The 10,352-nt window shown below is 37.6% G+C and overlaps 1 protein-coding gene across 8 annotated transcripts; it reads left to right on the forward strand.

Annotated features, from left to right (window-relative positions):
• The first annotated feature begins 928 nt into the window (after positions 1–928).
• LOC149142136 (uncharacterized) lies at positions 929–7,871 on the forward strand. Of its 8 annotated transcripts, none has more exons than XM_089448569.1 (6): positions 929–2,062; positions 2,165–5,360; positions 5,458–5,542; positions 5,701–7,064; positions 7,209–7,331; positions 7,483–7,871. In XM_089448569.1, the coding sequence occupies exon 4, from the start codon at positions 6,116–6,118 to the stop codon at positions 6,950–6,952; it is 837 nt and encodes a 278-aa protein (XP_089304695.1). In that variant the 5' UTR covers positions 929–2,062; positions 2,165–5,360; positions 5,458–5,542; positions 5,701–6,115; the 3' UTR covers positions 6,953–7,064; positions 7,209–7,331; positions 7,483–7,871. The 8 variants fall into 8 exon arrangements, with proteins under 8 accessions (XP_089304695.1, XP_089304691.1, XP_089304692.1 ...); XM_089448565.1 differs by having other exon boundaries at positions 2,165–4,389; positions 4,510–5,360; positions 5,458–7,064; XM_089448566.1 differs by having other exon boundaries at positions 2,165–4,389; positions 4,773–5,360; positions 5,458–7,064.
• The last annotated feature ends 2,481 nt before the right edge of the window (positions 7,872–10,352 follow it).

Genomic DNA, 10,352 nt, shown 5'->3' on the forward strand with positions numbered 1-10,352 from the left:
ACTCACCTTCATATGTTAGTTGCAGTGTCTTATTTGGGGACAAGAACACAAGTCCTTGAGTTGCGGCCATGGTTTTAGTACCAATCCTCTTTTGACTTCTTCCTTGCTCGGTAGCAATTTATAGAAAACTCTGTACCTCAACAACCAGTATGCTCGAAACTTGTTCATATCAAACACTAATATATCCAGGGTTTTCAAATGGGCATCTCTAAAATTTTGGAAAATAAATTTAATCATTTCGCAAGTTTTGGCCTACTACTCATAAACATCAATCCGAAAAAGGGGTATGTGTTGTAGTATTTGTAAATGAGTAAACATTTAAATTTAGTTTTATATGAAAAAAATATTTAGTATGCATAATGAAACAAAATTAAAATAATAATAATAAAACAGTTTAATTGACATCTCATATGAACTTAGTAGTGAAAAATGTCATTTTAATAGAGTTCTGGCAAGTTAAGGAATTTGTGCATCCCTATATCTATGAAAATTTCACCGAGAGTTGAATTGGGATATTAAAAACACATTCGAGGTTTTATCCAAAAGAAAGTTCATGACATCTCATGTGAAGTTAGTAGTGAAAAATGTCATTTTAATAGAGTTCTGGCAAGTTAAGGAATTTGTGCATCCCTATATTTACGAAAAGTTCACCAGAGAGTTTGATTTCAGCAAGGAGTTTGATGGCTTTCACTTGTATTTTTCGAAACACCTAGTTGATAGAACCATGTAGTAGGAAAATGACATTTAATTTTTACTCTCACGATGGTTTGTGACAACTAGCAACCTTGTGTGCCCTCTTTAAAAGTGACAATTCATTCTTAAATATGTAACATATGGAAAAACAAAATCTCCAAATACAAAAAAAAAAACTTAAAATAATGTACAAAAATATGTTCACATAAACAACAACTACTACATGAATAATGGATAACCTCTATATGACATTCACTATAACTCATTATCATCCACCCTTTCTTTCAAGAATGTCCATTCACATGTTGCTATTATTCCACACACTACTATTACTTATCCATATTCAAAACACACATAACTAATAGTTTCAAGTGTAACTCAATATCATCCACCCTTGCGTTCAACAATGTCCATTCACATGTCACTATTCTTCTACGCACTATTATTTATAAAATATCTATATTCAACATACACAACTACAATGTCCATTCACATGTCACTATTCTTCTACACACTATTATTTATAAAATATCTATATTCAGCATACACATAACTAACAATTTCAATTGCAACTATTTATCATCGACCCTTGCTTTCAACAATGGCCATTCACATCTCCATATTCTTCCACACTCTATGCCTTACGGCGTTTCTTTTGCAACATCAGGTGCAAATGCTAGTATAATTTTTCGGTGTCAATCACATAATTCAACAATAATTACGCCGTAAGGCGTTTCCCTCTGAAATCAACTCCCCCAGATGCTTCTCTGTCTTAATCTTAACCGTTAGATTCATTTGTTAGACGATTAAACAATAATATGCCGTCCAATTTAATTAAAAACTGTTAAAGTAATTAATTAATTAAAAAATTAGGTAAACCCTACCATTTTGTCAGTGTACTCGGTCCGTCGTGCACGCGGATAGCCGCGGTTGCTGCAGAGGAGGGTGAGGGGCATGTAGAGGAGGGCAGAGGCAAACGCCTTTGCTGCAGGAGGATGAGGAGGGTCACGTATGCGTTGGTAGTTTTTCTCTACATCGGTTTCCTGTGTACAAACGCTGGTTGGACTGTGTACAAAAGCTGGTTGGACTGTCGAGGAAGACAAAACCACTTACTTGCCAGGGTTTCTTGCTTGTTTTCTGTTTTTAGGGTTATTGTTTTTTGTGACTGGTTTTCTTGTTTGTGTAGGGATGCAAGCCAAAGGAGCGTGCAGAGGTCACAGGAACGAGTTCCGTGTCTGCTGACCCCCACCACACAGCTTCAACACAAACTGGCAACGAAGGGCAGCAAGCTGTGGACGTCGAGGTATAGTGGAGTCTCGTCTCCTTGCAATAACCAGGCAGAAGAACGGAGGAGGGAACTGAAATTCCTGTAGGTGGTCTCATTTCTTATTCATTTCGCTTGAATTTACAGGCCATGCTTAGTGAGGGTTATTTGCTTTGTTGTAGCTTACATATTGTTTTATTTTTTCAGGGAGAAAACCCCTTGGATTTCAAATTTGGACAGACGACCTCTGTTGGTTTTTTGTCTCCATCACCAACGGATCCAATGGCTGAGCAGTACATAACAAGCTTTTCTTCAGGCTTATCACCTGCGCAGTTTTGTTTTTATTGCCTCTACGAATTTGCAAAATCTCTGCTTTTGTGATGGAGCACAACCAATACATAGTTACATAGACTCTTATGGTAGCCAATGAACGATTCAATGATAATTTGTAGTGAAGCAAAAGGTAGCTTTTCTTTGAATGCCTCACCAATTGGAAATGCTGACGAAAGGACACTACTCTATCTCTGCATTGTTAGCTATGCTGTGAACTATTGTTTTAATGGCAAATTTTCTTGACATGCAGACTAAATTGAGAAAAAACACAAAATTTGCTAATTCAAAACCTTTTCTATAGCCTCCACAAAGGAAATCTCATTCAGATTTTGTCCTCGAGAAAATGTGTTGGATGGCTAATGATTTCATGCTGGTTCATGCAGTGGCAATGCTTTTCTGGTTTCTGTATTGATTTTTTGACTTTGTTTATAGCCAAATGCAAATACCTTCGCAGTATTGTGTAAATAACAACATTATTTATGTTTGTGATATATTACTATCTGTCTGCCTTTGTTCTATGCAGGAAAGGATTTACAAGACGGTTGCAGCTGCTCAAGTAAGTCGTTGGGTAGCTCAAGAGACAGGTCATGGAGATTTTTTTGGACAAAGGACCTGTACCAGATTTTTTGTCTCCATCACCAACGGATCCAATGGCTGAGCAGTACATAACAAGCTTTTCTTCAGGCTTATCACCTGCGCAGTTTTGTTTTTATTGCCTCTACGAATTTGCAAAATCTCTGCTTTTGTGATGGAGCACAACCAATACATAGTTACATAGACTCTTATGGTAGCCAATGAACGATTCAATGATAATTTGTAGTGAAGAAAAAGGTAGCTTTTCTTTGAATGCCTCACCAATTGGAAATGCTGACGAAAGGACACTACTCTATCTCAGCATTGTTAGCTATGCTGTGAACTATTGTTTTAATGGCAAATTTTCTTGACATGCAGACTAAATTGAGAAAAAACACAAAATTTGCTAATTCAAAACCTTTTCTATAGCCTCCACGAAGGAAATCTCATTCAGATTTTGTCCTCGAGAAAATGTGTTGGATGGCTAATGATTTCATGCTGGTTCATGCAGTGGCAATGCTTTTCTGGTTTCTGTATTGATTTTTTGACTTTGTTTATAGCCAAATGTAAATACCTTCGCAGTATTGTGTAAATAACAACATTATTTATGTTTGTGATATATTACTATCTGTCTGCCTTTGTTCTATGCAGGAAAGGATTTACAAGACGGTTGCAGCTGCTCAAGTAAGTCGTTGGGTAGCTCAAGAGACAGGTCATGGGGATTTTTTTGGACAAAGGACCTGTACCAGAAGCAAACAAAAAATTCTCATGCAATTGCAGCGGCTGTCTTGAAGTTTTGGCATGAAGTGGAGACACTCTCATGCAGGGGTGATGTCTCTTTTGCAGCAGGGTAGTAGTCCACTGGTGTCACAAAAGGAGCCAAAGGGTGATAAAAAGGTAGTGTTTCTTTGAATGCCTCACCAATTGGAGATTCTGCCGAAAGGAGACTACTCTATCTCAGCATTGATAGCTATGCTGTTAAATATTCTTTTAATGCCAAATTTGCTTGACATGCAAGCTAGACTGAGGAAGAACACAAAAGTTGCTAATTCAAAACCTTTTTTGTAGCCTCCACGAAGGAAATCTCATTCAGATTTAAATGTGTTGGATGGCTAATGATTTCATGCTGGTTCATGCAGTGGCAATGCTTTTCTGGTTTCTGTATTGATTTTTTGACTTTGTTTATAGCCAAATGTAAATACCTTCACAGTATTGTGTAAATAACAACATTATTTATGTTTGTGATATATTACTATCTGTCTGCCTTTGTTCTATGCAAGAAAGGATTTGGAAGACGGTTGCAGCTGCTCAAGTAAGTCATTGGGTAGCTCAAGAGACAGGTCATGGGGATTTTTTTTGGAGAAAGGACCTGTACCAGAAGCAAACAAAAAATTCTCATGCAATTGCAGCGGCTGTCTTGAAGTTTTGGCATGAAGTGGAGACACTCTCATGCAGGGGTGATGTCTCCTTTGCAGCAGGGTAGTAGTCCACTGGTGTCACAAAAGGAACCGAAAGGTGATAAAAAGGTAGTGTTTCTTTGAATGCCTCACCAATTGGAGATTCTGCCGAAAGGAGACTACTCTATCTCAGCATTGATAGCTATGCTGTTAAATATTGTTTTAATGCTAAATTTGCTTGACATGCAGGCTAGACTGAGGAAGAACACAAAAGTTGCTAATTCAAAACCTTTTTTGTAGCCTCCAGGAAGGAAATCTCATTCAGATTTTGTCCTCTAGGAAATGTGTTGGATGGCTAATTATTTCATGCAGTGGCAATGCTTTTCTGGTTTCTGTATTGATTTTTTGACTTTGTTTATAGCCAAATGTAAATACCTTCACAGTATTGTGTAAATAACAACATTATTTATGTTTGTGATATATTACTATCTGTCTGCCTTTGTTCTATGCAGCAAAGGATTTGGAAGACGGTTGCAGCTACTCAAGTAAGTCGTTGGGTAGCTCAAGAGACAGGTCATGGAGACTTTTTTTGGATGAAGGACCTGTACCAGAAGCAAACAAAAATTTTTCATGCAATTGCAACTGCTGTCATGAAGTTTTGGCATGAAGTGGAGACACTCTCATGCAGGGGTGATGTCTCCTTTGCAGCAGGGTAGTAGTCCACTGGTGTCACAAAAGGAACCAAATGGTGATAAATGTTTCTTTTATAATTTCTTAATTAAATATGAATTAAATATGAAGGGGGCAACATAAATCAGTTATAATTTTTTTTAATTGATGGTGACACCAACGTAAATCGTCTTTGCCCACTGGTTTAAAGGGCTTTGGAGAAGTCAAAGATACAGAGGTTGAGATACATGACTCAAGCAGAACTCAAGTAGCAGTGATTTTGTTTGTATACCATTTTTTATGGTCCCAAAGCTTTTTTTTTAACGGTGTTGTTCTCTTCACTGATCCACTAGAGAAATGATTACCATGAAATCAGGTAGGAGTTTTTTGTTCGTGAAGAACGGAGGCGGGAAATGGAATCACTGGAGAAGGTCTCATCTCTTATTCATTTCCCTTGAATTTACAATCCATGTTTAGTGAGGGTTCTTTGCTTTGCTGTAGCTTACATCTTGTTTTATTCTTTTCAAGGAGGAAATTTTCCGGATTTCAAATTTGGAGAGACGAACTCTATTGGTTTTCTGTCTCCATCACCAATGGATCCACTGGCTGAGTAGTACATAACAAGTTTTTTTCAGGCTTATTACCTGCTCAGTTTTCTTTTTATTGTCTCTACGAATTTGCAAAATCTCTGCTTTTGTGATGGAGCACAACCAATACTTAGTTACATAAACTCTTATGGTAGCCAATAAACCATTCAATGATACTTTGCAGTGAATCAAAAGGTAGCTTTGCTTTGAATGCCTTACCAATTGGAGATTTTGCCGAAAGCAATAGAAGACCTGGGACTTTTCTTGGCAACGAATTAAACACAGTAGGCAATTTTGCTGGTGATACAGAAGTCATGGATGCTGAAAGAATCACATCATGTTGTGATGGGAAAGGACATGTTGCACAGGAAAGCAGGCAGTTAAAGGCTATATGCAAGAAGAAATAGTCATGAATCAATCATTATACTGGACACTCCTCAATAAAGGATAATGTTAAAGTTATTATTAGTAATAGATCTCCAAATTTTCCCACTGGTTTAAAAGGCCTTGGAGAAGTCAAAGACACAGAGGTTGAGATACATGCAAAAATTGTAATATTTCATCCACCAATATTTCAAAGTCCACGCCCTTCAATAAGAATGGAATGCGAGAAGCACTTATTCATGAAAACCATTCGGGAACTGATTTGGGTGGGCTACAGAGGCAGGACACTCATAGGGATGCTACAATATATCCACAATGAAGGAAATCATATTGGCATTAAGGCTGATATAAGTTCTGACAATATCCAAAGCCATCAACATCCTAAAGAGGTCAGTGTGGCTCAAGACGCAGTTCCAAGAAATGTTGCAGCATCGATGGTGGTTAGTGAAGAGACATATCAAACTTCATGCCAAGAAAATGATAAAGTGGGTATAGATAAATTTGTCCAGAATGCTGTTGTATTGGAACCAAGTCTGAATAGGAGGTATGATGGTTGCATAATTGAAGATGAGAAGAATGTACATGTTGAACAGGACAATAGTCAACATCATTCATCCACAACTGCAGTTGATGTTGGCAAACTGAACATATCAGGAACTAATTCATCTCATACACATGAGAAACGTGACTTTAATGAATGTGCCTGTGAGAAACATTCAATGTTTGAGAGGTTACCAGAAAGTACAAGTTTGGACAATATAAAGGAAACATCTTCATCAAATTATAAGGATTTGCATACGAGGAGCAGAGCCAATTCTATGTATGAAGATAAACTTTTAGGGGTCACTGATGTTAAGATAAAGATTGAAGAAGGATTACCTGCTAGCACCGAAGATCACAAATATTTAGGATGTAAAAGGAAAGAAAATTCCTCTTTTGTACTAGAAAAGGAGGTTGAGAGTCAAGCGATTGGCATATCTAGTTCCCTAAAAATGTCTATGCTTCCACAATCAAAAGTTACCATCTTATCTGGTATTGTGAGTAGTAAATAGTAAATACCCAGGAGTTGCTCTTCCTTTGGAAATGGAGAAGAATTCAAATTTATCGGCTGCAACAAAAAGAGCACATGAAGATATCATTTTGGAAGAGGCCAAATTGATCAAAGTAAATATGGAGGTTTATGGTTAAATGCTTTCAAACTTTTTAATAGATATTTAATATATTCATTCTATAGGAGACTACTCTATCTCAGCATTGTTAGCTATGTCGTGAAATATTGTTTTAATGCCAAATTTGCTTGACATGCAGGCTAGACTGAGAAAGAACACAGAATCTGCTAATTCAAAACCTTTTCTGGAGCCTCCACTAAGGAAATCTCATTAGGATTTTGTCATTGAGGAAACGTCTTGGATGGCTAATGATTTCATGCAGGTTCATGCAGTGGCAATGATTTTCTACTTTCTGTATTGATTTTTTGACTTTGTTTATAACCAAACGTAAATACCTTCACAGTATTGTGTAAATAACAACATTATTTATGTTTGTGTTATATTACTTATATGTCTGCCTTTGTTCTATGCAGGAAAGGCTTTGGAATACCGCTGTAGCTGCTGAATTAGGTCGTTGGATAGCCTAAGGGACAGGTCATGGAGACTTTTTTTTGGACAAAGGCCCTGTACAAGAAGCAAAGAAAAAATGCTCATGCAATTGCAGCTGTTGTCATGAACACTTTCACTGCTGTCACAAAAGGAACCAAATGGTGATAACTCTGTTCTGGATTGCATTATTCACTGAACTTTAGTGCAGGATCACATATATGACTAAAGTTTTACCAATTGTTTTATCCAGCTTTTGTTCAATTTAAATGTATGAAAAGGAAATCAAGATTGCAAACTTGACTGAACTTTTATGTAATTCACAATTTTTTTTCTATTAGCTTTTCTGCAACGAAAGGCACGAAAGGGAAATGAAGTAGGGTAGAGAAATAAATGTTGCTTTTATAATTTCTTAATTAAATATGAAGGGGCAGACATAAATCAGTTATATTTTTTTTTCAATTGACGGTGACACCTAATATGAACTTTTTCATCTAATTATAGGTTAAAAATATTGAGTTTTTAATGTTACCAAAACTTTTACTTGACATGAGAAATAAGCATTAACATGAACTTTTTCATCTAATTACAGGTTAAAAATATTGAGTTTTTAATGCTACCAAAACTTTTACTGGACATGAGAAATAAGCATTTCTCTATTCATAACGCATACAAGGAAAATAATTCATTTACAATTGGGATTACATAACTTACTGCAACAGCGTTGGACATTTCTAAGAAACAAGCATTGCTCTATGCATAACGCATACAAGGAAAATAATTCGTTTACAATTGGGCTCACAGAACTTACTGCAACGGCCTAGTTATTCATGCATTGATGTTGAATTGAAGTTGAATTGGGCCTTTTATTCCTGATTTAGTAGGTCACTACTTGGACCGTTCAGAAGTGATTTTTTGAAGTATGACTATTAACAGTTTAACCATATTACTGAACATTCACAAAGAAACCTTACTGTTTAGCATTAATATTTTCCAACTGCATGAAAAATAAAATCCTAAATTCCCAGAGTTTCATAACAGTGATCTATGTATTTTTGTCAAACTGTATGTAGCTTTCACACTAATGATCAAAAGACCTTTTGGGCCACCCCACAGACTGGGTAGTGATAGCTAAGGATGAAATCTGATCCTAGTGGGAGCTTAAGAGAGCCTGTAAAGAGAAAAGGAAAATCAGAAATCTGTGTGTGCCTATAATACTTTACTTGATATAACACATAAACACGAGGATTTGGAAGATGGTTGCAGCTGCTCAAGTAAGTCATTCGGTAGCTCAAGAGACAGGTCATGGAGATTTTTTTTGGACAAAGGACCTGTACCAGAAGCAAACAAAAAATTCTCATGCAGTTGCTGCTGCTGTCATGAAGTTTTGGCATGAAGTGGAGACACTCTCATGCAGGGGTGATGTCTCCTTTGCAGCAGGGTAGTAGTCCACTAGTGTCACAAAAGGAACCAAATGGTGATAAATGTTTCTTTTATAATTTCTTAATTAAATATGAAAGGGGCGACATAAATCAGTTATAATTTTTTTTAATTGATGGTGACACCAACGTAAATGGTCTTTGCCCACTGGTTTAAAGGGCCTTGGAGAAGTCAAAGATACAGAGGTTGAGATACATGACTCAAGCAGAGCTCAGGTAGCAGTGATTGCAAACTTGACCGAACTTTTATGTAAATACAAACAAATGTTGTTTATATTATAACATTGGGAGGCTCCATATTTCTTTCCTACAAAAATTTCCTCAAACAGCATGTAATATGAAACAGGTTTGGTTCAATTTCTAATATACCCAGTTATTCAAATCTCATTATTCTCTGCCCTACCTTAATAGCATGCGGTTATGCCTCCCGGCCATTATACAGTCCAGCTAGCCGGGAATGTTAATTAGCTGTGGTCTTTTTACATCCTGGGTTAAGGTCAGAAAGCCAGATTCTGGAGCAAATCTGAAAACTGCAAATTAAACACTATGCATACGAAGTTCCAAGGGAGAAATTATGCACTGCTTGGGAGTGAAGCTTCTGGTGCGCCAAATCTGAAAACTGCAAATTAAACACTATGCATACGAAGTTCCAAGGGAGAAATTATGCACTGCTTGGGAGTGAAGCTTCTGGTGCGCCACGTGTCTTCAACAGAGGTGGGAGATATTGGCGCTGTGCTCAGCTGTTTGATGTTGGAAAGGTATCCTTCCTCTTGTTCACCTGGACCATTTGAACTGCCAACACACAAATGTCTGATTTCCTCAAACTCAGTAACAACTTGCTCCATGTGTGGTCTGTCATCTCTTTCTGACGCCAGGCATCTGAACGCTAATTCGGAAACGGCACATACCATGGCCTTCGCCTCATGGTTCTTTTCGATATTGAGCTGCGGATCCACAAGCTCATGCAAAGCCCCTTCTTGAATCTTAGCTATTGCCATGGTAGCAAGGTTGATTTCCCTGGTCTTCCGATTGGTGTCCACTGCTAATCTGGCAGAAATGATCTCCACCAAAACGACCCCGAAGCTGTACACATCGGATTTCTCTGTCAGCTGATAGCACTGATAATACACTGGATCAAGGTAGCTTGGTGTGCCCTGTGGAGAGGTGGTGACATGTGAGGCATCTACAGGCACAAGTCTGCAAAGCCCAAAATCAGCCACTTTGGCAATAAAATTTTCTCCCAAGAGAATGTTTGAGGATTTCACATCTCTGTGCAATATAGGCGGATGAACACTGTGAAGAAAAGCCAAGGCCTGCGCAGTTTGAACAACAATATTAAAGCGAGTATTCCATGGTAATCCCTTGGGGTCTTTGCGATCGCCATGAAGATGATCAGCTAGGGTTCCGTTTGGGGCAAA

Source organism: Pinus tabuliformis, chromosome X, assembly GCF_031772625.1.
Source record: "Pinus tabuliformis cultivar Carrire ecotype Pingquan chromosome X, CPIR1, whole genome shotgun sequence".
Taxonomy (NCBI): Eukaryota; Viridiplantae; Streptophyta; class Pinopsida; order Pinales; family Pinaceae; genus Pinus; species Pinus tabuliformis.